Source organism: Calypte anna, chromosome 4A (genome assembly GCF_003957555.1).
Source record: "Calypte anna isolate BGI_N300 chromosome 4A, bCalAnn1_v1.p, whole genome shotgun sequence".
NCBI classification, from domain to species: Eukaryota; Metazoa; Chordata; class Aves; order Apodiformes; family Trochilidae; genus Calypte; species Calypte anna.
Window position 1 is genome coordinate 22,515,196 of NC_044248.1, and position 26,794 is coordinate 22,541,989.

General features: G+C 37.7%; 1 protein-coding gene across 4 annotated transcripts in view; it reads left to right on the forward strand.

Moving 5' to 3' along the window:
• The window catches only part of SORBS2 (sorbin and SH3 domain containing 2), a 158,080-nt gene that overhangs the window by 57,135 nt on the left and 74,151 nt on the right, over positions 1-26,794 (forward strand). For all 4 annotated transcript variants that reach the window (XM_030449642.1, XM_030449643.1, XM_030449644.1 and 1 more), the window contains exon 3: positions 21,550-21,599. In XM_030449642.1, coding sequence (XP_030305502.1) covers positions 21,590-21,599 — 10 coding nt within the window. In that variant the 5' untranslated portion in view covers positions 21,550-21,589. The remainder of the gene's footprint in view (positions 1-21,549; positions 21,600-26,794) is intronic.

Below are 26,794 nucleotides of genomic sequence, written 5' to 3' on the forward strand. Positions count from 1 at the left end.
CCCTTGCTCATCTGTTTCAAGAACCTAATTTACAACTGTGCTCACTGTATTCAGTAAAGATTTACATCATTTGGTCTTTTAGAATATAAAACTTCAGTTGTGAAATCATGTATTTAGTGGTGAAAAAGGAGTGATAGCTTTTCATGCTTTGAGATACCACAAACAAAAATGCTTTGCCACTGAATCGGGCTGTGTTCATGTTGTGAAATCAGGAAGCAACTAGATATACTTGGTGGTAATCAAAATAGTACTTCTGTAAGGGGAAAAGATTAAACAAACCAGTGTAGGAAATTGGCATAGATTTTATAATTTCTACATACAATGTATTTTACTCTTGTAAACTATACTAAAAACTTATTTGTGCATATGAGAAAAAGGTGACAAAATTGCTTTCTGATAGGGATTGATATTGGCAGCATTTTTGACACTTAAATTTCATGAGGTGATACTTTCTAGGTTTTTGCAAAAAAATTTTATAGAACTTGTATTAAATCACTGAGCATGCTCTGTGTATGAGAATTTAAGGCAAATACTTGCACTTAGTTTTAAGTGTACTTATCAGAAATCAAATCTGCGAATTATCTGAAATGTCAAACCCCAAAAAAATATTTTAGAGCCAGTGAACATCTTGCATCTGCTTTGTGGTGGTTCTACAAGCAAGTCCTCATAAAGCAGCGTTCAAAATATTACATGCATATCCTGTATCTGCTTTATTTAGCCAGAAAGGTAGAACCTTTGTATCATAATAGTTGTTCCACCACCTTTTTTTGCTATGTGGTAATAGTTTATATTCTGCATTAATGCTGATAGGTGAGTGCACATTGTGATTTACCCAGGAATGTTAAATGAAGCCATGTAGTTCAGTAGATACTCGTAGGTGACTTATTAATGTGTAGGAGTAGTTTGTATTTCTGTACTCTCATAAGGCTTAAATTAAAAAGCAAGAAAGTCTGTATTATGTTTGGTGTCAAAAGAGGTGAAAGAAATTCTGTTGCATGTAATGTCTGCTTACACAGGGCTTTTTGGTTTGAAACATTTTTTTTAGTAAATATGCAATGATTAAGGGGTTGGATCCTAACCTAGAGCAAAGGGGCACCACTGACCTCAGCTGAACTCTGCTGGTTTATAGCAGCTGAGGAAATAGCAGGAAGTATTTGCATTCTTTACTGTTTCTAAAACAAGAGATAGAGGAAAGAGATGTGACCAAAGGACAAACAGAAAAATCTATAGGAGTGCTAAAATGGTTCTAGATTGAGGTAAGTCTCATTGCTAATATTATCCAAAGAAGCATTTATTAACTTACTTTTTAGTGTCAATTAATGTAAGTGTTGATTTGGTACCGTTTAAACAAGACTGATACACTACTCTTTTCAGTTTAAGGACAGTTTTCATTTTTTTTTCAAGCAGAAAAGTAGAGAACTTGGTGCTGCATGGTTGCACCAAGTACAAGGTTTCTACTCGGAGGAATCTAACATGCAGCATTTAGTTCTGAATAATTATGGAAATGAAGAGAGTTTATGCAGGCATGAGCAGCTTTTGTCACAGTGCAGGTGTTTATTGAGGTTTCCCTAATATTCCCTGGAAACAGGGTACATAATAGCAAGCTTCTACAACCGCTTAGTTGTGATGGAAGATATGACCGAACCACATTTTGCATTTTTCTTCATTAACTAGGTCGTAGCTTCAACTGATACCAGTACTTCTAAAACCTGCTGAACTGAAGCAGATAATTCAATCTCTATAAATGCTGGGTAGAGTGAAAGGAGGAATTGTGCTTCCCAACCAGCACTGAGGCCATGAGAGACCATAGGATATTCAATATAAAATAGGGGTGCTGGGGGCACAAGGGAGCGGATAATCATTCTTGAAACCTACATTTCTGGTTCACTTAATATTCAGAAGCATTTGCTGTTCCAAGAGTTTGTGCACCTCATTAAAAAATTAGTGCGTTTTGGCTGTAGATAATAATTCACTGCTGATATATTTGTAAGCCTTTATCTTCCATTCTTTGGTTATGCTGATGTCACTCAGCTGAAGGCAGTCCTGTGCTAGAGCCCAGATTCAACTTAGAGCTTTCCTTAGGTGCCCACAGAGGGTGCAGCCATGTCTACAGCATGTCCTTGAGTGTGACCTGTTTGAGAATTGCAGGCTTTCTTGCTGGGTGAATAAATCCAAACATCTTGAACTGGTGCTAAAATAATGCTAGAATTAGGAAAGGGAAAGATTTGTTTACATAAAGACTCTTTTTGCTAAAACAATTTATGTCAAACTTGATTTTGTGACCTTTTTTAATTTATTGACCAACTGGTTCACTTTCTGAAAGCTCAGGACGTTCAGTAAATTCACTGACCTGATCCCTAGAAAGCCTTTTATGAAGCCATCATTCCTGAGAAAGCCTGTTCCTCATTATCATAGGTCCTAGGTAGTCTGGGCTGTTGCTGCCTTCATTTGCTTATTACAAAAGAGAGAGCTTGAAGTTTCTCTGCTGCATCTTTTCAAGGGCAATATGTGTATTCTATATGCATGATCCTTTTGCTGAAGCTATGTGAATCAATTTTTTAGTAATTTGAGGGGTTTTGCCCTCCAACTGTATTTCACCTGGAGTCAAGAGAAGTTAAAAATGAAAGGACAAAGAAGACCATTGACAAAGACTTGAGAACTTTGTATGACTTCCACAATCACCCGTTTCCCCACTTCCAATAAAAGTGCAAAATTAATTCATCATCTGCTCTCACTACACTGCAGAAGCTTACTTCCATCCTAGAATGCTGAAAGGTGAAATGGGAATGCAAACATGTACATCCTTTTCATTGTGAGGAAGGTGTAGGGCTTAACTCTAAACAAGCATCTGTTTGTGCAAAACTAAAATGCTGGTGTTTTGGATCCATTCCATATAATTGCATAGTGTGGCTGTGACTTTGTCTAGAAGCAAATGTCTTAGGGAAGTGTAGGGTCACCAGTCATCATGGTAGGGTTACCATCATCATTTCACCAGCACTTCCCCTGAGCTTCCAACTACCAGGAGCTTCAGAGCCTCATATAGCAGGCTTTGCATCTGGACAGTAATTTTTAATGGCTGCTGATGGTTTCATTTTAAAATGTATACTTAGAAGTTATGTAAATTTAGAACCAATTATTATCCTCTTTTAGGTTTTGCCCACTTTTCTCTGTGATCCAATTTATTAAATGAAATTTTTGTGCATAAGACAAAAGTTTGACAACTTACATTTGGTTGTATAGTATATTTCTTTACCACCCTAATAGGATTTTGAACAACTGCAGGAGGTAGAGGTATTATTCTTTTCATCCAATGCATGTTCTTGTGATGTCTTTCATATGATGGAGTAAATGTTTTCATACCATAATAAGAATTTTATGCAGCTGTGTTGTTTGTTTTTACAATGTGACTAATAGATCAAATTTGATGGCAGCTGTCAAAGCAAACTAAAAATGTATGTGTTTCACCTTCTTATTCCTCTTCAGTTCATAGTAACAGTGCTGATTTTCAAAATACTCACTGTTTTGTGGCATTAGCATTGGCTTACCATGCAATATAAAAATTTCTAGCAAGAACAATTTTATCTGTCATAGTGTCTTTCATCGTAATGGTTATGTTTAGACAGCCAGTTTTGCATTATTCTGCAAATCAGTGAGCCATGGGTGTGTCCTTAGCAAGAAAAAAAAATTACACTGAAAAACAGTGTGACAGACACCTAGATGTGAGTTAGGAAATGCATAGAAAGCAGAGATCCCTTCCCCAAGCAGCTCATGAGTTAAATTACTGAGATATATCAAAACCCACCAAATTCAAAACAAGATATCACAAGTGGAAGAAGTGTAGAAGGTCTTGAAAAAATAAATAAGATTTCAAAAAATTGAAGCAGCAGGTTTTAAGGAGGTAGAAATTATTATAAATAAGAGGTATAGAAGTGAGTACAAGAAGAATAGAAAATTTATCTTCACTTAAATCTAGTGTTTGCCTCCTGTGGTCTCTTCAAGGTAACTAATTCTAGACTGAAACATGCTTGAAGGCAAGCAGAATTTAAATTGAGGTGAATCCTGGGGCAAAGCTACAGAGTTGAGTGGAGTTACATGAGAAATTATTGCCTTGGTTTACAGGAGCTCTTTTGAAATTTCAGGAAGTCTTCCTCACTTCCTAAACAAATCAAACTGGATGCTGGTGTCAAATTTCTGTGAATGGAAAGACTGGATGAACATATTCTTTTTCAAACACTTGGTTTGTGTTGCTCTTCTGAGACAATTCACTTGAAACTAATTTATATTTAAATAACTTAGACAATTTCATGACTTCAGGAAGCTCCAAGACAAGCTAGCCTGTTTTCTTTAATGGAGGAAATGTTATATTTAAAAAAACACAACAAAACAGTGTGTTTTAAACCCCCTTCCCTTTCCTTTGAAAGGTTCAGGTAAAATATCAATGACTTAAGTCACAATAAATTCCTTAGATGTGATTCAATGTTGGGCTTTTAAATGTTGAGTGATTGATGCGCTCCTCTAAGAAAGGAGAGGCTTATTTCTGTTTTAATCTGTCATACAGATCTGCCTTAAAGGTTCATGTGAACTTTTATGCATTTTTAAATGCAAGTGGTGTTCAAAATTTATTTTTGGAATGGAATTATTATTGTGACATAAAGTTCCTAATAATGCCTCTATAAACAGACTTTTAATATAAAAAGTATAAAAGCAGAAGAACTTATTTTAGGTCATATAGCCCCATGATTTTTAAAAGATGTTAAAAAATTTAGCAATCTCCTATATAGGACCACCAAGGTAATAAAATTTAATAATTGCAAGGTAATAAAAAATTTACCAGTTATATCTGCAGATCTTGGCATCACCCTTCTGCCTGAAGTAAGATCTGGGTAAATGGTAACTGAGGTAACTCTTAAGATGCTGTTCACCACTGTAAGAACCACTGGGCTACTGCTTCAGCTTGAGAGCCTCTGTAATTTATGACTTCTGGGTAGCACCCCAGGAAGCTGCTGTGCAAGCTAACAACTGCCATAGTACCCCAGGACTTTTCCTGACACAATCTCATGGGTTTTCTTATGGCTAATTCAAAGGAAGTGGCAGGCTGCTGTGATGGGATACAAGCAAGCACAATTTCCATCACTGGTCAGTATAAGATAGGTTAAATCCCATTTCTGGTTTCCATACAGTTGGTTTTGAAAGTCATGGGAAGATTAACAATCTTACCCATCTTTCTCAGTCTCTCTAGTTTATGAGGTTTGCTTACAGTTAAATTTCTATTTTTCAAGTTATTTGAAATAACTCTTCAGATTAAAAATTACTGTAACCTGTTACACCACTTAACAACCTGTGAATTAAATAATTTCCTTAATGATATCTTATTTTTCTGAACATTCCTAAACAAAATCAGTATGACAATATATTAGCTTGTACACATTCGTGTGAAATACATGTGTTAAAGTTGAAGCCTGTCTCTTTGTCACATGAGATTGCATTGGCATAGAGGTAAAATCAGCCAGGCTCTAAATGGCAGAGGAGTTTAATGAACAACAGCCACTTTTAAGGTGATACTCTGTAGTGCACTCTATGGTAGGTGACTGAAGTTACAAAACTATAATTAAGTGTGAGGTGAGAACATCTGATAAGAGAATGGCACTTAACTGTTGCTAATTTAAAAAAAAAAAAAAGCCAAATGATGTAGCAATAGCATTAAAATATTACATGCACAAGATTAAGCTGAGGATGTGATTTTACCAATTATATTAAGTAAACTGAGGGGTAGTTCATGAAGAAAAGTAATCTGTGATGCTTCATGTTTCCTGTTCTCTCTGTGTTATTCCCACTCCACCTGATGAGGTCGAATAGCTGCTATTACAGCCTGGCATGTAAGTGATCTACACATTTTCGTGAAAGAGACACCATCTCGTGCTAGCACTCCATGAATTAGTTGAGCAATGATAACAATTCAGAGCAATTCAGAGCCCTGAATAGTACTTGTGGCAGGGTTAGAAATGTGGCTGATGCAGGTACATTTAAAATAATCTGATAGCCTCCGAGTAACATTTCATATGGAACTAGTGCTAAACCCATTCATTCAGTTAAGGATTAAAACTTCAGAAATTTCAAGCATTTGTTTAGAGCTGCATTATTAAACTGTAAACTAGCTGGCATGGACTGGTAATACCTTTTATTAATGCATTTGTCATTTCCTGTTTTAAGATCTTGTTTCAAGTTTCGTGTCAAAAGCTAGAAGCCATGGTTCAACAATGTAGTAGTTTTGTTCACATTAAAAATTCTGTTCATTTATAGATTGTCAAGGTTAGGACTGGGTGAAATACAGTGATAAACTTTAACAGAGCTTTGTTAGGAATGTGACTTTTACTCCCATTCCAGAAATTGTGTACCTCTGAAAAAGGTGTTTTCAGATTCTTAGTAGAGATTTGACAAAAGCAGAGTATCTGAAGATCCATTCCCATTGCACATGAACAGAAAATTAGAGCTGAGTACTTGACTGCTTCTGAGTGCTGGGGTAGTATAGGGGAATGAGTGAGATTATTCATGCGTTTGCTACTGCAATGAATGCTGGAGCAAGCTGGAAATAAGCTGATGGTGTTTGCTATTCTTTCAGTCCCACTATAGTCCAATCTTTGAAAAGGAAGAGGCTGTCTGGCTTGAAGACTGAGGGAATAAGCAGTACACTGACAAATTGCCTCTGACAGGGGAAGGGGGAGTTTGGTTTGGAGGGCAGTGGCAGGAAAACTGGGATTTAAGTGAGTTAGACAAAAGTAAGAATGGCTAGGAAGGAATCTGGGGCTGGGAGCTGAAAGCTTACAGTGCTGCCTAGCTTTGTTAGCTGAAGAAGACAAAAGTTTTCCTAGTGACTCTAGAAAAGTGATTCCTATCTCCCTGTGGTGCCAGATAATGAGATTCCAGTATTTCCCTTTCCTTTTGGAAGGAAAGAAAATCTAGGTGACAGGAGAAAGGATTACATTAACATTGTGAAGGTTGCAGATAGGAAATGGCAGAGCTAGATACTTTACTGCTTCAGTTTATTGTCTCTGTGTGGATGCAATTATTCAATGGTTTTAGATCTACTTGTTTCTGCTAATATGTGGTATCTGGAGCACAAACTGGATCTCCTCATGGGATGCAGGAGTAGGTTTGGATAAGGAACAGTCTTTTGTAGACTTTTCAGGATCCTCCTTCCATTTACTGACGCAATTTGCACTGTAGTAGGGAATGAAGTAGGAGACTGAATGCTCAGCCTGGTTTGTGTCCCTGCCACTTTGTTCCTGTGGTAGTGGGTGTTGTACACTATCGTGGAAAAGCACAGAAAGCTCCTGCCTGTGCCTGACTGGCAGGCAGCTTAAAGTAGTGCAATATAGGGGCTTTGGCATGTACAGATCTCCAGACACCTTGCAGGTGGTTCCTAACTTCACTCTGTGCTGGCTGCATGCCTGGCACGAATCTCTGGTCTGTGAAAGTGCTAAGCACACAGTCAGTATGAAGGGGGAGTCTGAGTAGCACTATTCATGTTCAAAGTATTCTGACCAGATGAACCCAAAGTATCTTCAGTTCAGTTACCCAATTTACTGAAATCTTCATCTTTAGTCTGACTGTCACTTCAGTGAGGATATAGTGGCTTTCTGACTTGAAGTTTATTTTTTTCATGCATGAATGTTACAATGATCAATGTTTAAGGCAAACCTTGTGGAAAACTAATGATTATAAATAAGGTTAAAGGCTGCATGCTGGATAATGGTCAATCATGGCATAGCTCCTTACAGGAAGAACATAATTGTTTCTGTACACAGGCAAATTAATTGTGTTTTTTTAAAAGCAATCAACATTTTTATATTACACCATGCAAGTTCTTTACTTACAGTTTCTTAGAATTTATATGTATGTGTAGATTGCAGGAAAAAGATACGTGGCTGTGTATGTACATGTAGAGGTACTTTCTGAATGTTTTCTCTGAGAACATTTTCTCAGTGAGAAATACTGAAGGTTATGCTAGGCTAAAAAAAACAGACTTACAACTATTTCTTAGGGGCAAGTCTTTTCATTCTGAAAAATGTGTGTGGTCAGTGCAATTATGGCCCTTTGAGTTCAATTAGAATTCCATTTAAATGTTTTTGATATTAGTACGAATATACAATGTGGCTCACAAAATTATCTGTTATTCAGCCTATTATTATACAGTCAGAACTGAGAACAGGCAATCTTGTGTTGAGAAAGGATGATTTTGTTTCTGACCTTCACTGTTTGGAATGCTGAACCAATGTATTAGGTGATTTGTTTCTCATTTAAGAGCAGGAAGAATAACAACAGTGAGAGTCACATGGCAATGCTTTATCCTCACACTAGAAAATCAGGTATTGGAGCAATGTGTTTAGATCAGGGCATATAAAAGCATGAACAAAGCAAGGAGTAATGAAATAGCTTTATTAGTAATTAACATATTTAAACAAATGATATAGTATTTTACTCCATCAGTAAGAATGTGTTATCTGTGATTCCTGGAGAAAACTGAGAGGGGGGGAAATCAATCCTCTGATTACTAAAGTTAAATCTGGTAATTGTGAATTTTGCTCTTACAAAAATGAATGCTACTTGCAGGCAGAAAATATAGTCATAATAGTTGTATCTTTATATGGATAACAATTTCAGAAGAAACCGTATACTGTGCAGGTAAAGGTTAGATTAATTCTTATCCAAAGAATTGTAATAGTAATATTCTTGTTGAATATTAGTTGAGAAATTGCTTATAACAAATTTTTATTTTGATAATGTTGACACAGTGTTACTGTTGTAAAATTTCATAGTGATTTTATTATCATCTTGTTAATGTCTTCTCTCAGCAGCTGGTAGATCTGGGCAGCTGCTGTTTATCCAGTGATCAAAATGGCAAGCATAGTTAATGAAACTGCAGGCATTTCCACTGTATTTGCTTAACATTTGCTGAAAAAATCTGTCTATAATTTAGGTTTTCTTTGTTATTCTCTTGACTACCACTTGCAAATATCTGGGAATCATGTTCTCTGGTTGAACAATCTCTCTCAACTTGACTAATCTTCTGAAATCTCCTAACATTGTTTACTGCTATATTTTTTGCTGTGCCTTATTATTTATGCTATTGTGTATGGCCCTCTAATCAGGGACCAACGTCCCATTACTTTATAAAGCATACAGAGACAGATCTAAACCAGACTCCTTTTGCAAGAATTTATAATCTAAACTGAAAAAGTAACAGATGAAAGCAAAAACTGAAATACAAGGAACCAAATGTTTATTGCTATCTGTGCAAAGCAGTCACCAAGTCACCAGCCATTGAGGAAGGGCTGCTTCTTCACAGACTGTGATCCCATCCTGGTATGGCTGTGGAAACAGCTGAGTGGGTACAGTGCCTCTCCAAAAGTGACAAAGGAGGGTAAGAGAAAACTGGACTAACAAAGGTGAAATGATCAATGGCAGAGATAAGTATAGGAAACACATGTTAATGCCCTATTACAGGGGATAATCTGCTATACCATATGGCACCTGTCCTAAAGAAGACTCAGAGCGTGTAAGACTTAATTAAAAAATAATTCAGTTCTGTCCTTGAAATGTCACTGAAAAGTTAAAATTACAGTGAAATAGTTAGAATTCTTAAAAATGAGCAAGTTCAGTGGAGATTCTTTTATGCATATGAGTAGATTTGATCGGCATGTGAAGCCATGAGAATGGCTGTAGGTTTAACAGGTTTAGTAGTGCACACCCTCCACAAACAGATCTTAACTTGCAGGAAATGGGAACATAAATATTCTTTGTTTTGCTGATCTTTTTTCTTAATGGACCATTGGACAGTTCTGAGAAGATGGGACCTTCTCCCATGGGTAGTTTTCAGCAACAGGATTTGATAGCCTTAGGTCAAGGGCCTGATGGTCTCTCTCCCACTGTATGGGCAGATGCCATTTCCCTTTCATAGCCTGATTATTTTTTTTCAAGTTCCCCAATTTTTCCAGGTTATCTCAGTGACTCCTACTTCATGATCAGAATGAAGAATTCTAGAGCAGTCTGCCTTTGGACCTAAAATCTCCACATAGCTGGCTATCAGTTATAGAAATCTCTCCAATATAGTTTAATAAAATGAATTGACAATTTAATGTAATTTCAAGGTGCAATTCCATGAAAAGCATGTGCAAAAGAGTTATTTTTTCCTTCATTAAAGTATGTTCTGAGTTGCTTAATAGATTCATGTCTATCTTTGAGTCATTTGCCAGCCCCACGGATATTGGGCAGAGTCATTCAGGGTTCTCATGTGCTTGCCTGTTCTCTTTGCAGCTGTTTCTGTTAAATACTATCTTTTGTTGTTGTTGTTGTTCCAAAAAAGTAGTGCATCAACTTTGGAAAAAGGTTCAGGTGAATCGGGGAGCCTTTAAAGTTATTGTGAGATCATGTAGATTGGTAATTAGAGATGCAAAAGCTCAGTTAGAACTTTATCTGGCCATTTCTGTAAAGGGTAGTAAGAAGTGCTTTTATAAGTACATTAATAACAAAAGGAGGGCCAGGGAAAATCTCCATTCCATATTGGATGGGGGGGTAACATAGTCACAAAAGACAAAGAAAAGGCCGAGGTGCTAATACCTTCTCTGCCTCAGTCTTTAACAAAAAGACTGGTTATCCTCAGGGCAACTGGGCTTCTGAGTGGTAGACAGGGATAATATAATCCAGGAGGAAGTGACCTGCTGTGCCTCATAGATCCTAACAAGTCTGAGGGACCAGATGGGATTCATCCTAGGGTGCTGAGTGAGCTGGCAGAACAACTGGCTAAGCTGCTCTCCATCATTTATCTCCAGTCCTGGCTAACTGGGAGGTCCCAGGTGACTGGAGGTTGGCCAATGTGACACCCATCCAGAAGAAGGGCTAGAATGAGGGTCCAGGTAACTCCAGGCCTGTCAGCCTGACCTCAGTGCCTGCAAGGTTATGGAACAGATCATCCTGAGTGCCACCAAGCAGCCCCAGGACAACCAGGGGATCAGGCCCAGCCAACATGGAGTTAGAAAAGGAAGGTGCTGCCTGACCAATCTCATCTCCTTCTATGACTGGGTGACCCACCGAGTGGATGGAGTGAAGGCTGTGGACTCCCAGGCAGCGAGTGACAGGATGAGAGGGCATGGCCTGAAGCTGCTCCATGGGAGGTTTAGGTTGGATATCAGGAAGCACTTCCTCATGGAGAGGGTGACCAGGTGTTGGAATGGACTGCCCAGGGAAGTGGTGGAGTCACCATCACTGGGGGTGTTTAAGGAGAGACTGGATGTGGTACTTAGTGCTATGGTCTAACCAGTGGTCGTGTTAGGTCATGGGCTGGACTTGATGATCTCTGAGGTGTTTTCCAGCCTCAGTGATTCTGTGAATACTGAGCTGTTTTGTGTACCTTCTTTCGTGGTTGTTCCTGTGCCACTCTGCTTGACCCTTTTTCAGTTCTTACGTTCTGTTTCTGACTCATTCTAGGATCAGTAAAGGATGAACTCAGCAGAAGAAATCTTAAATGTGCTGGTGGAAATTTAAGAATTGAGAGGAAGCGAGAAAGAAAAGAATAAAATCTTTAAAAATAAACCAAACCTCTAGAACTTTTGAAATTCAGCTAGTAGGAACAGATAGCTAGTATCGACAATTCTTAATTAACTGTTTAACTCTGCTTCCAGTTACAATGGTTTGTAGTTCTTTGGCCATTTAAATTAGGAAGAATTGTAGCTTTTTTCATTGTATTGAGCATCGAAGCATGTTGGACTTCTTTAGGTATGAAACCAGCTGTCAGAGCAGCATGCATTTGGGTGCTGTAAACAGTAGAAGTTTCCTTATGATATGGAGAAGAGGAGTGAAGCTGTTTGAAATGAAAACTGGTGAGTGCATTCCTCGGCAAAGGGCAAAATATAGTATCAGGAAAACATGCAAATTCAAGCTTGCCAAGCTGATTAATGTTTTTCATCTGTTGTATGTAAGGAGTTTTCCTTTGTTTTGAGAGCATATAGTATTTATGCTGCTAAATATCTTCTTTGCTGTAAACAGTTAAGTCTCTAATGGGACTATGGTAATGCAAAGCAATGCTAAGATTCTTCAGAAACAGCAAAAGGTTCTACGGGTTAATGAGAGAAACAGCATGGTATAATGCAGATGTTATAGCAGGGAGGGAAGTTAGAAGTTTATAGTGTTGAACTCACTTTGAAGGTTCTAAAAGCCAAGTCATTTAGGTACTGAGGTGTTGTAATCCTAACATTAGCAGAATTTACTCTTCCAAAAGGCAGCTGTGACTCTTGATGAGTGTTACCTATTACATTTAAGCACAGTGCTGCTTGTTACTCAATCTTTCTGTCACCAAAGTCTGGTATCTGTCAGAATGAAGACTGAAAGGCTACAAGTAGTTCACAAAGTAGAAGAACCCTGATGTCTGTTCAGAACAGCTTCACAACCATGCTCCTTAATCTGAATTAAAATCTTCTCATCGTTCCCTCTTTCCTTATTCTTCGGTTCATCTCATCATGAGTTCACAGAGTGGATCTGCATAACCCACCTGCAAAGCTAGATTCAAAGATGGGCTCAAGGAAAGTGCCTGACCTGAGAGACACCTGCTCTGCAGGGGCAGAGAAGAGCCAAGCTGAAATCAAGTCCCTCTGTGGATGTCAGGCTTCAACACCTACTCTTTTGCTGTGGCAAGCCACTGCTACTTGTTCATGTTGAATGTTGACACACCCTTTGGAACTGAATGACACCAAAGCTCTTCCGTGAGTTTGAACTCACAAATTAGTCATCAGAGAAACCACACAGAGTTTGACATGAATGCTTTCATAATGGGCAAAGCTTGGGTTCAAGCCTGCACCATTTTAGATATTAGAATTTTTTTTGTTATTTTTGTTGAATTTCTGGTTTGTAACAAGTCAAATTAGGTTTTATCTATTTTTAGGGGGTGGGGATGGAAGTTCTGTTGCTGGGATCATAAGGTATGTGTGTTTATCCAGTCACAGCTTCTAAACCTTCCTATTATTATGGTATTAAGCCATCTATGTCTATTACCACTCATGTCAAATAGCACCCATTTGGCTTTGAGAAGGTCTGTATTCTCTATCGGAATTCCTTGCATTACTGAGAATTCCTTCCATGCTACTGAGACCTCTGCATCTCTTCCAAACTTAACCAAAATTGGCCAAAAGTTTTAAGTACTTAGCAGGGGCACTGAAAGTTTCCCTGTGTGATCCCATCAAACTTTTAAGATAAAAGTTTAGCTAAGAAGACACTCACTGTAGTATTTTAACCCTTATTTTCTAAGTTATTGGTATCCTTTTTGTCTTTATGAGCCTGTTACAAAACATTCAAAACCAAATCCTGCTGCTTCAGCATATTAACTGAAAACATATTAAGGGGTTGTATCTCACCTCACACTGGTTTGGCTCTGCTAGCTCGCTGTAATGTTACCTAATTGTAGTTCAAGGAAGCTTATTTTTGTATTTAAAGCAAAACCACTGGGAGGAAACAGAAAAGGATTTTTCCTTCATGAATGGACACTCTCCCCACTGATTCTATTGGGAGTGGTACTGACTCATGAAAAAAAGGTACCTCTTTCAAGGAATGGGATATGTTACACACCTACTGAAAAAGAGCAGGAACGCACTGTTTATCACACTGCATAAACACGGAAACCTTTATAATACTTGACATATACAAGTGACTGGTAATTTGTAAAGTCACAGAAATGCACAATGAAACAAAAACTTGCTTATGCTTCTTTCTTGTGGTATTAGAAGGTACTGAAAGGTAAACACAAATATAACCTTCAAATGATGTCTTTTAAACAGGAACATAGTTCTAATGGTACTTGTGGATCATGTCTTGATAAAGATGAATAAATAGTTGAATAATGCCTGTTCCATTTCGGTCTTCTGGTAAACAAAAATGTGAGGTACATTTTTTAAAAGTGTCTAAAAGGTTGACAGTAAGGTGACTTCTGGGTACCACAGCTAAATTGGTATTTACTAGAAGATAGGTTATTTGTATTTACTGAAAGATAAAAACTTCACCATAATGAAATGATCAGCACTTCCTAACCAGGCTTCTTTCCCGTCACCAATTTCTACATTTCCAAAGAGTCATCTGAAAAGCCAGTGTATTGCTTGTGCTGCACAGTTCCCTGTTCCTCTAGGGAGAAAATGGGGTAGGTTGTGTGTACCAGAGTAATAAGCTGAGGGGCATAATGAACCCCATCTCTTTCCAAGCATCTGTTCCAAGCATCTGCCTTGCTACCCATTCTGAAGTGAAATAATGTGTCAGTTCCTATATGAGCTCTGGCTTCCTGACAGGGCCTCACTTCTGCACCTATAACATCTATGTTTACCCAACAAGGGAACTTTCATAAGGACTGAGAGGATGCAGAATGCGTTGTAGCACTCTGTCTTGAAAGTGGAGGGTTTTGTAATTATATCTATGGACACTAATCTGTTGTATATCTACTTCATGACGTGCCCCATACAGTAATCTTAAATCCTTTCCAGCCTACAGAATGAATTAATTTGAACAAACACAGTTCTTGTAAAACAAAAGCATTGGAGGAAGAAAAAAAACATGCAACAAAAATAGTCACTGCTGAAGGTTAGAAATTTACACTTTTATATTATTAAAAACAGTAGTAGGTGTCTGGAGAAAAGGGTTAAGAGATGTGAATGCAGCTAGCAGTTACTGGGGCTTTTTTTTTTTCTGCATATTTAAGGAACAAAAATAATGGAAAAAAATTACAAACACCACAAGCACGACTGGAATTATTAATAAAATGTCCTCTGGTTGTAGAGCTTTAAGAAGATGCAGAATATAAAAGCAGCAGTTTGTCCTCCTCCTCTTCCTTTGTTTTGCAGCTGTAAAAATAATGAAAATGTACAGAATGTTGTCAGCCTGAGCAACTTTCTTGGTATCCTCTTATAGTTAAAATTATATTTTAGGAAAATGTTCTGATATTGAAGTGTTTGAAATGAGAGTGAGTACCTGTTTAATATAGAAGTTGGACTTAAGTTTGTTTTTCAGTAAATAGCTAGTCAAAAGTAAAAATGCTAGAACGGGAGACATTTTGAGTTTTTTCTCTAGAGAGTAAGACTTGCTATGAAGTTTATACCAATTTAGCTACAAGAGTTTGAACTTCTTCTGCTGATGCTGGACGCAATAGCAAAGACTGCTGTAAAGAGCCTTCAGATTAGAAACATGTAATCTTTGCTTTTCTCTCTCAATTATTTCACAAAGAAATGGAGAGAAAGGAAGAAATAATACCAGTTTATTTGCATTTATACTCTTCTCAGAAAAACTACACTAGGAGAAGGGTCCAAAGGCTGGAAAGAAGTTCCTGTGTCATCACATTTACTCCCTAACCTTCAGACAGCCACATATTTCACATATACTTTTCAAGTTCAGGATCTTAAGTTTGACCACAGCACTTCTCATAGGAGTTCTTCAGACTTTAATGACTGTTGTGAATTGAAGCTACCTTACAGTTTTCAACCTATATTGCAGAGAAATTAGATGATTATTAGTAGTTCTTGTACCAACATAGTTCTTTTACTTCCTCCAGTTACATTCACTCCTGCAATATATTTATAAAGAATTATCACCCACAGACTCCTGTGGTATGTCTGATAATGTCTTTAGTTAGATATCCACCTAAATTAGCTTGGTTTAGTAATGCTGAAAGCAGTTGGAACATCTTCAGGTTTTTATTCCTAATTGCAACTTGGAAAACACAGCAAAAATCATAAGTCAAACTTTCATGTCTGTTTTGCTGCCTTTCTGTGCTGCTCAGGAAATACTTGTTTGGAACTAAAATACCACTCATCAAATTTCTGGACAGCTCTAGCAGAGTAACTACCCATCCTTTTCCTATCTCTGAAAGAACCCCTGCAAACACAGATCTCCTCAGCTTCAGTTAAACTGATGCTTCTCCTCATCAGTTAAACCAGCTCATGTTCTTTGCAGCTCAGACTTGTCTCCTGGTATTTTGTGTCTCCCCAGATAATCCAGTAAACAGAGCTTTTTTATGTACACATTTCCCTGATTATGCACTTACTGCTGATGATTACAATGCACCTGTCTTATTCTGTTCCAGTGGATGTTTGTGGTCATGTACAAATTATACAGCCATGCCAATTCTTTAATGACCTGATCAGTACGTTTGAGGATGATGTGTAACCTGATGTACATAACACATGTATGAAGACAATGCACATGACTTTGTCTTCACAGACCTGTAACCAAAATTTAAAAGTTAAAATTACAGAAACTCTGATGGCATTTGTCTGCCTGAGTTTCATTTTTTTATTGTCTCTGAAAATACTTTAGTTAGAACTGGAGTTCTCAGCTCCTTTTAGGGAAGGCAATGTGATCCGGGTCAAACTATGTATACTTAGGTTCAACATTAAGCATAGAAATAGATCTGTGGGACCTATGTAAAGAACCTCCTTGCTGGATCTTAATGCAAGCTCCCACCCATTTTGTCTTTTTGCTGCATGTTAATGAAATTGTACCATGATGGAACTTTTCAGTACCTTTTCATATCTTTGTTGTAAGAATCATCTGCCTATGCTCCATCAAATGTTTGGGGCTTTTTTTCCATCTGAACAATACATTTTTGTATACACCTTGCTTCTGCTTAGGGGTCAGCAGGAGAGACCTCTGCTCCCAGTGAAGCTTTGGGAAAGTTTTTTCTTCATGTGAGTCATTGTTGCCACAATCTAAATATTTTTCCATAAGTTAGGTTTTCATTGCATTCTCATTGCCATAGTCATCCTTCCATGGTTAAACATTTAAAATAATTTCTTTTAAAAACTGAGAGAGCTAAAATAGCTTCACTTTTTCCATAACTAATGCTTAATACTTTCTTTCCCCGTCTTCGCTGAATGCATGAGTTGGCACGTAGAGCATACTGGCCTGTTGCAGAGACTGGAGCAGGAATGCTATACAGTGCTAATGATGTGAGTTAATAGAATTGGCTACAACATGCAAATTAGGATATAGAATCCTGGCTGGTAATAAATATGTGTTTGTAGATCACTTGCCATGTGTAAACTGAATAAACAATCCTTGAAGTAAAATCATTGACTAATTCATCTCCTTAATTTTTGCAGATATTTTCTCAAGCAGATTACTGTCTCCAGCTCAAACTGTGAAGCTAGTAAACAAAATTAATACTCTTCACACAAATCTGGAAAAATACTGTCTTCTCCAGATATCAAAGCACTGTTCTCTACCTAGGACAATGAAAAATCTGAAAATAATTTTCCAGACAGATCTCACACACATCTGTCCTGCTGATGATCCATCTGCACTCTATTGTTAGGCAGTTGATTTCTCACTGGAGGTCCTTGGGGTAGAATTCATTACAAAGGATGATAGCTATAAAGAGCATCATCTGAGCATATAAAGAGCATATACTGTATCCGGAAATCACATTTTAAACCTGCTTTTTATAATATCTTCTGTGAACTGTCAAGGACTAATAACAGGTAGCTTAGAATCTACCAAAAGAAGTCAGTAGTCCATTAACACTTACTGATCTCTGGCATCTCATAACAGTTGTCTTGAATACCTTAGGCAAAAATATTTGGTTGGCTCAAGTCAGTCAAGCTCACAATTTACCTTTGGTACTCAGCACCAAGAATGCCTAGAAGTGTAATAGAAGTGTAAGGGCTGCTGTTGGTGGAGAAGGGATGTTGTAATAATAAATATTTTCTCTTTGAGACTCTTTTAAACTCTGGCTATATTAAGTAGAATAAGTCAAAAATATTTTCAGATGCAGTCTATGTGGAAACTGCCAGCTTGTTTTGCAACAGCAGCAGTCTGTACTCCAATTCAAAACATACCAAACAAGGTAACTTACCACCTTGTTCTTCAAGAGCCTTTCAAAACCTGTGTAGTCAAGCAGGCAACTCCCACTCTGGATTTTGACCCCTGGCTGGCTACACAACTTGCAAGCCTGGGATTTCAAAGAGGTCTGGGCTCCATGGCTGCTGAGCAGAAAGTAGAAAGACCCCAAAAGTTATCCATGACTTGGATACCTTTGATCTGATACTCCTATGTGGCACTTAGGAATGTACAATGTATTAAGTTATTAATATGGCTGTAATTATAATTTTTGGGTTTTCTATATGTGCTTCCAAAAAACTGAAGTATCTCTTCTCCCTTCTGACTATAAAGTATTCTAACTTCTGATGATCCTTAGGTGGGTAGAGATTATGATTCTTAAGAATGACTAAATCCTTTGAATGAGGTGCAAGCAGAAGATAGGATCTTACTACTCATTTAGGCTTTGATTCACAAAGCACTTGCTCACATATATTTAGCTGATGTTTGGTTGGATGTTAGGTCATCTGATCAATAAGAGAATCAAATCTCTCAAGTGTTTTTTCTTGTATTCATGAATAGGCTGAGGGCAGGCAAACCTTTCTTGACTTCTCACTAACCCTTTTTATAACTCCACATGAATATGGAACAGAGGGGTGACAGAATGACTTCCTGCACCACACACTTCAGAACATATCAGGAACAGAAGTTATCACAACTAGCTGGCAGGGTCTCTTGGAGGAAACAGAGCAGGGTCAATGACATTGCCACAAGTCTTTCCAGTAGCCTCTCTCAATGCAAAATATTGCTGAACTGAGGTAATCTTCATAGTGTTATCAAAAAATACAGGGTATTATCAAGAAATAAAACAGCAATGTATAATATGTATTTAGTGAAACTGTAGCAATGGTAACAGCATCTGTATTTAACATGACTGACCCATTTTTGTGCATTAATCACAGTCTTTCATTGCTACTGTATAATAGGTGAAACCAACTATAGAAAAATGCTATGAACATTAATTCTGGATCTCCCTCTTTAGAAGTCTGGTATGGAACTGAGGTTAAACATGGACTTCTTTCTTTTTGGCATCTAAGATCAGACGTGAGCTTAGCAGAAAACCTGCCAGATCTAGATGACTGAACAACAATCTCTGATTTTGCAAACTCGTGTGTTCCAGAGTGCTTTGTGTTTGCACAATCATCCCAGGTGTTACTTCTGTCTCAGTGGTACCTATCTAGGAGCTGAATATCTTATCTGATCAATTTGGCTCCCTTTTCTGGCAGGGAGTGTCTGATGCTTCCAGTAGAACATTATCTCACCTCTGACAGGGGTCTGTATTAGGGTTACTCTGCAAACCCATTCACAAAGAGCAAGTTTCAGGAGGCAATGAAGTAGGAGCATAAATACAAAGCAAACAAAGCCCTTTGTTCCCTCCTGCCCCCACTTTCTTGAAGTAAGAATCTAAAAAACTGTGAGAAACAATGATGAGTGAAATGCTTTCAGGCATATGGCTGTTAGGTTCATGGCATTCATTTAAATCCTTCTACCAGTATCATTAAGTATTTAATTGCTACTTTAGCCCTTAGAAACAGAGAATTCAAAATAATTTTAGTATTAATTGAAATGCTTACTGATTATATGACTGCAAATTATATTGCCTTATCTGCGTGTATACTTCTCAGGTATGCAGAGCTAATTTGTTCTCCTGCAAAATGAAACTAATGTGGGAATTTCTGTGGTTTGTATGCAATCGCTCACTGAGTGGCAGCAGCACAACCTAAGCTGTTCATATAGAAAAAGTCCTAGGAGAACAGATGTATCCTAAAATTGAGTGTTGTCTGTTAAAACTTGAGTAAGAGTTAAGCATTCTATATGTAAATATATCGAAGCCACCTGCTAGAAATCGTTTTGGCTCTGCAGTGTTCCAAGAGCTCTGTACTTGTTGGGTCTGAAAATAAACACCATGATGCATTTAGTAGCTTGCATGGCCGACCATCAGTGATTCAGTTCCAAGTAAAAAGAAAGCTTGAATATGGCATCTCCTCTAGCAGTCTGAAAACACTGTAGGAATCTGAGGCTTTAAGACTATTCTATAGCTGTTACAGAAATCCAAATTTCCAAGACAATTTATTAAAAAAATGAATTAAATAGAATTTGCCATAATTTTTAAAAGGTCTTTTAGAAATTCTCAGATATCGTTTGCTGATAGATGCAACATAAAAATAGTGCAATAAAACTTTCTTCACTGCCATATACTTATTTCCTAGTTCTCAAGAAGATTAATGTGCATCATTTTTTGTGACAAATCTGAGGGAATAATAGCAGCGGAGTCCAGATAGCTTCTGAAAAACAGTAAATTTTTTGAGCAGTGGAGAATGTGACCTCATTATGAGGACAACAAAATGCAGCAAGAGGCATTTTACCTCAGTGATACAGTTAATTCAGGGTTGCTATTGAATTAAGATGGATTTCTGATTTGATTTTTTTTTCCTCATATTAATTAATATCTTGAATGTACTATTATAAAAAGGGTCCTTGAGGCATACATTCGAGCTTACTGCAACAAAGTCAGGCAATTTATATTTTTATTCTTTAATCTGTATTATATTAGATATTATGCTTTTCCTTTTTGTTTGTCCTGAACTTCATGTGGGAACAGAGCAGAGGGAGGATTTAGCCCTCAGTATTTTGGCATCCCCTTTGTCTGCCCACTCAGTAAAGTAAATTACAGTGGGCAGCAAATATGAAATGATACAGTTGAGACTGGTCAGTATGGAGAATACCATCAGAAACCTTTTTTTGCATTTATCTCAGTATCTCTAAAGGAGCCTAAATAAAAGAGGTATTTAGAGTCCTGGTCCTAAGATAAAACTGTGATAAAAACTGGCAGTACCTGGAAAATATTATCTAGTCTGGCCTGTGACAGTAAGTTAAAGTCATCTGTTTATGTCATGCTTTTTCTACAGTTAAAGATTGGTTTGTGGGGTTTTACTATTTTAATATAAAGTACTGTAAAGAGTTGGGATATCTGAATAAAGAGATTCAACCTTTGCATGCATGTTGTTATTTTGGTATGGATTATTGCCTATAAAAGCATGTTGGTGTATAGTGACTTGAGTTCCTACCATTTGACTCCATTGGGAGTTTTTTTGCACAGATTCCTGTGGATGCCAAGACACATGCTCTGATTCTGTGCATAGCAATGCAGCAAGCGACTTTAAGAGTGTCAGTGCTGTCTGTAGAGACATATTAAATCATTGGATGAAAACAGCCACATCTCCTGCTTATAAACCATTGAAAAAGACCTGGCAATTAAAAATAATCAGAGATCTTCATCTCTTTCAATTTGTACAATGGAGTGAATAAAGCTTAGGAGGAGCCTTTAAAAATATTTCCCCATTCCTGCACAGGAGTAATTTCTAATTTATAGTTTCAAGATCAAAAGTCAATCATTAGTTTTTTTATCCCAGGGCAAATGTTTACAACAGAAATACTAAACGCTTAAAACAGGGTAGCTTATAATGGAAGCAATAGCTCATCTTTAGCTTTGGAAGGACAGGCAGTACCAATTTAATTAAAGCTGTGTTAAAATAGGACTGTCATTTGTATCACAGTGATTCTCCACCCCTCAGAGAAGACCTGTTGCCATTTTGTACCACACATTATTGTCTTGTGCAAATTAATAGGTTGTTTTATTTTCTGCAGGACATCTGAAGACTTTTATAGCAAATCCTCCAGTGTCAAAATGAACACAGGTATGCTGCTTCTGTGAGGTATTTCTTTACTCTTAGATATCGTTTAGTAAGCAGAGAAGGTACCAAATTTATTTAAAATTTCAAGAACAAATTATACTTTAATTGATGCTGAACTCAGATTAAGCATTATTAAGATATTTTAATAGTGTGTATGCTTATGTGCATTTGTATTCCATATATAAAATTCCCATACATATTTTTCAATGTATGGATATATATGGGTATGTGTGATATCCATGCATGTTTAACTTCCTTTGCTTAAGTATCAGTTTGTGTTTTTATGTTTTATGTAAAAGTATGTAATCTAAGGATAAAACAGCTGTGGAAAAGGGGTGTTAAAGCATCACATTTTCCTAAGAAAATGCACATGCTTTAGAAATACTTTGTTTTCATTCTCTAATGACATTAAATTAAGGGGCCTATAAATACTACCCTGTATTATTAGCTACACTTGCATAATCAGATGAGGATGAGTGTTTTGTACTTGTAGGGATTTGTATTTTCTTTCACGTTGTTGTGGTATGTGTATTGACCAAATTAAGTTCTTTACACTATAGGAAGCTATCTTCAGGATCTGTGACAACAGACTTATATTTGCTCCTGAATCACTGAAGTCAGTAGACAGTGCTGCTGGTTTTGGTGGAAGCAGGAGTAGGCCTCTCAAAAAGCAGACTGATGAAATCCTGGACTCTCTCAAGTCAGGTGTAAATTTTCAGTTGCAGTCAACTCTCTAAACCATTTGGTTTGCAGATGGATTGTGGTAACTGGACAGATCCGTCCTTTCCATACCAGGGGGTTTTGTCACTGAGCTTCGTGCTACACTGTGACAACTGACATGACAATTTGAAATAAGCAAAATGTGTAATATGAGACCTGAGGACCAAAACTACGTTTGAAAACAGTCTGGGTTTATCAGCAGCACACTCTGAATTCAAGGGATTACCTTTTCCATGGTATAGGTTGACATTGTCAAGATTATTGGATTGAGTTTTCTGGCTTCCCATTATCAGAAATGACTGCAGTTCAGTAGGACAAGGTTCTTGGGAAGATTCTTTTAAATATGAAGTTAAAATTAATTGGCTCACTTGAAAACACTACACCTGTAAAAAGAATAAGCAGGAGAAATAAAATTTCTCCACTGAGATTGTGGGTTTCTTCCCAAATGTTTTAATCATTTTACTGATCACTAGAAAAGGGTGGAGTGTTTTTATTTATGGAAATACTAATTGAAATTTGTCCAACCATCCTTCATTTTTAGGGAAGTCTTCTTTCCTAAACATGTCAGTCTGTATAATTAAGGTAGTACTGAAATACTGCTTGCTTCCTAGGTCTGTAATTTCAGAGGTAACTGAGCTAATCATTATACACTTGACCATGATTACATTGTGCATTGTGATCATATGATTTAAAATCATAGGATAGATGTCATATTATAGCCTCTACTTTGAAAATGTGGACAGAGCAGTAAATTGCCAGTTAGTGCTATTGCAGTTCTGAAGTATGACTTTGATCAATGTTATACTAAGTTTTTTTGTGTAAAATAGAAATTCTCGAAAGAAATAGGGGTAGGAAATAAGTAATCTGCATGGCTTAATGACTTCTGTTTGGGATTGAGAGCCTTCTGATCACACAGGAGACTTAAATGCTAACTTAAAAGACCTAAAACACACCTGAAATCCTTTGCAGTTGCCTAAGGATATAATGATTGTAACCTGAATTTTAATCTACTCTGCACTTACACAGTGAAATAGTTTTTTATCTTGTGTATGCTTGATATTAATATGCATGTTACCACCTGCACTAAAAGGAAGTATTGACAAAAAATATGCTATTTCCTATCTGTTCTATTGATGTAGGTTGTTTCCTGACTGTAAAAATGTAGAATCCAGTGAGAAGGGAGTAAAATTGAATATCTTGCACCTGTCTGTTGATAAATTGTGACTTGTGAAGGAAGAAAGTGGAAGCTGTTCTGCATGGTGTTCTCATCTAGTAGTTTCCTTTCTTCTTCTCTTTTTTTCTTTTATTCTTTTTATCTTCTTTTTCCTTTTTTCTTCTTTACACTGTATTGGTTTTAAACTTAAAATGAGTGCTTTTATATATATATATTTCACTACTTTATAACAGGAATTTGTGCATCACATGATTCAAGTTTATCAGATACTATTGACTTGCCACTATTATTAAAATATTCACTTCATTACTTACTCCTGCAGATAAACGAGCACTCCAGTTTGGTGCCAGTATCTGCTGAAGTGGCAAAACTCGCTTACATGCAGCTCTAAAAAGAAAATCTACCACTTAAAGTTCTAATCTACTGTTCCCTCTGGCTGCAGACTTGGCAGTCTGTCTCAGCAAACCCTGCAGAAGATATTTTTGTCTACAGACAAAATATTTTGAAGAGCTTTGGTTTTCAAGACTCTACCATATATGGGAGGGATTCTTTAGCAGTTGATGTTAATTCTGTACCACATGTTAGGAAGCAATATCCAGCAGCATAAGGCAAGGAAACGTTTGCAAAAACCAAGAAATAGATCAAAGGTATCAGGGAGGTTTTCAGAAGTACCAGAGGTACTTTGCCTCATATTTCCTTTTGGTGTTCAAATGCTGTCACAATTTTTAAATTATAGTAAAATTTAATGTGTAACCGTTTTAGACCCAGACTAAGCAATCATCATCAGAATAATATTTTGAACTATACATAAGGGGTTTATTCAACAAGTCTTTCAGTACTTTAAAGATTTTATGAGAGTCATTAGCTTGGTGAAGCATTTTGAGAAACGAAGTCACACGAAACCTGAGCTACCTATGAAGCTTACATTAGATTAAAACACAGGATATATGTTCTTATTGTTTGTACTAAATATGTGCATGTATAGCTCATCTTGGGGGAGAGAGAGTTGCATTGTAGAATAATTAATGGATGCAAGGCTGAAACAAATTCTCCTATCCATAAATATTTTGTCTGAGTTCCACACAATTCTTGATAAATGCATCTGATTTTTAAATTATTAAACAAGTTGGGTATTTGCAGTAGATGAAGGACATAGAGAGCAGCCAAAAGGAAAAAAGTATGCACTTCTGGAACACTGCAAATATTTTGTGTTTGTTACAATTATTAATGGCTATCATCACAAGGACTAATCTCTTAGATTCTGTCTGGGAGACAAGAATAGAAATTCTTGGATCCCTGCAGAGCTCATAAATAGATTGTGAAACCACTTTTAGATGCCTAAAGCAAATCAAGTGAGCTTTTATTCTAGAACAAATTTACAGTTTTAATCATCATTTGTTGTAATTTAGTAGCATCAAAGAACCAAACAGCAGCAGGTTCACCTGTGCAGTCAGTGTTAGGTCCTGTGATAAAAGCTCTGCACACCCACAAAGGAATTCAGAGAAACAGTGGCAGGAGGAATGGCCCAAATAATAACCTGCCCTGCCTGGCTACCCAGGCCTGTCCCAGGAGCTATCAAAGGTCCATGTCTGCAAGCCAGGGGCACAAGGGCAGGCAGGAATCCAAATTAAAGGCTCCCAAGGAAAGAAGGGAGTCACAAGGGCCTCTCCCAGCACTGTCCCAGGAGAGCCTCAGCTGTGTTCAAGCATGAAGAGTGACAGACTCCATGTCTGAGCCTACTTGCCAGAAGAATCCACTTTGTAGATATGTGCATGTGTGTTCTCTCTCCTGGGCTGTCATCATGCTCAGGCAGAGAGGGGAGGGAATCCATCGTGTTGGTGTGAGTGCTCTGTGTGTCTGTGACACACGTGGCCAGATGTTTGCCTGTGTGGGATACACGTGCTCTTGTGCATATGTCTGCTGAGAGAACATCTCCAGACTCAACTGGGAACAGGGAGAGGCAGTATCTCTGTCTGTCTGTTTTGGACTGTTGGATCCAGTGCTATGTATTTGCCCCAAAAGGTCAGAATGCAAATAGAGAGCAAGAAATTCTGGTCTAAAGACTTTTAAATTTGAATTCACTGTGCAGACAAAGGGGAAAATTATAGTGTTCATGAGAAGTATGGACAGAATGATGGTCAGGAAACATTAAGTTTGGGTGTTGTGTGTAGTGGAACAGAGCGACCAGGTGCCTCTGATCATCAGGAAGTGGGTGTGAGCCGCTATCAACTCCACCTGTGCCCAGTCAGGGCAGGGCCCCTATGGAGCATGTGCAAGACCATGGGGCCCTGCCCTGACTGGGCACAGGTGGAGTTGATAGCGGCTCACACCCACTTCCTGATGATCAGAGGCACCTGGTCGCTCTGTTCCACTACAGTTGTGTATTTTTTTTTTTACCTGCAAGAGCTTATTAAAAATTTCTAGCCTGGCTGCTCTCTCTCTCTTATCTTTGTCTTCTCAAGAGGTCAACCATCCTTTCATCTTTGCCAACTTGTTTCATGCCACTGCTTTTACTGACTCTCAGAAACAATTTTTTAAAAGAAAACCCACCCCGTGTTTCTAAGTTAAAGTGGTGATGTTTTGAATTGGCTCCATTTTGTTCAGGAGTGGGACCTGACCAATAGACTGTTTCTCAAGTGGAGAGACCACTCACTGAAGGTGATGCTGTCTGTAGTCAGAGCAGTAGAGATTGTGGATTTACTGAGAATGCACTGAGGTACTTATTTGTGGAGAGAAAACAGAATTAAGGGAGGGAATCAAGGGAGAAAGAAGTGAGGAAAAGTGAGGAATGGAGAAATGGTGAAGAGAAAAATTGTAGGCAGGTATCCGGCAAAGATAGAGGCGCTGCATGGTGAGCTAACAAGAGGAAGAAAGCAGAGTATAGATTTTTTCATATATCCTCATTTGTTCTTCAAGAAGCAGCTGTGCTGTGCAGATATGCAATGCAATGCAGCTATACAATGTAGTTTACAAGTAAAATGAGCAGATGATCAGTAATTCAGCCTCCCTTACTGCTTTTGAATTCTCTGCTGTCTAGACCTAGAGCTTGGTGTTAGTTGAACTTCAGTAATCTGGGTGAATATAGTTAGCATGTGCTGGAAATTTGATGGAACTATGAAAAAGGAATACAGACTGGAACAAGTGTCTTGAAGTAAAGCTGTGTAAAACCATGCAGATAAGGGAAGCAGCTTGAAAACTGCCTCTATTGAGGCAATGTGCAGATTATTCTGTTCCTCATTCAGGTACAGTGTCTGTGACTTAATGGGAGCCTGGCCTGAACACAGATGGGAAGATAGAGTCCATC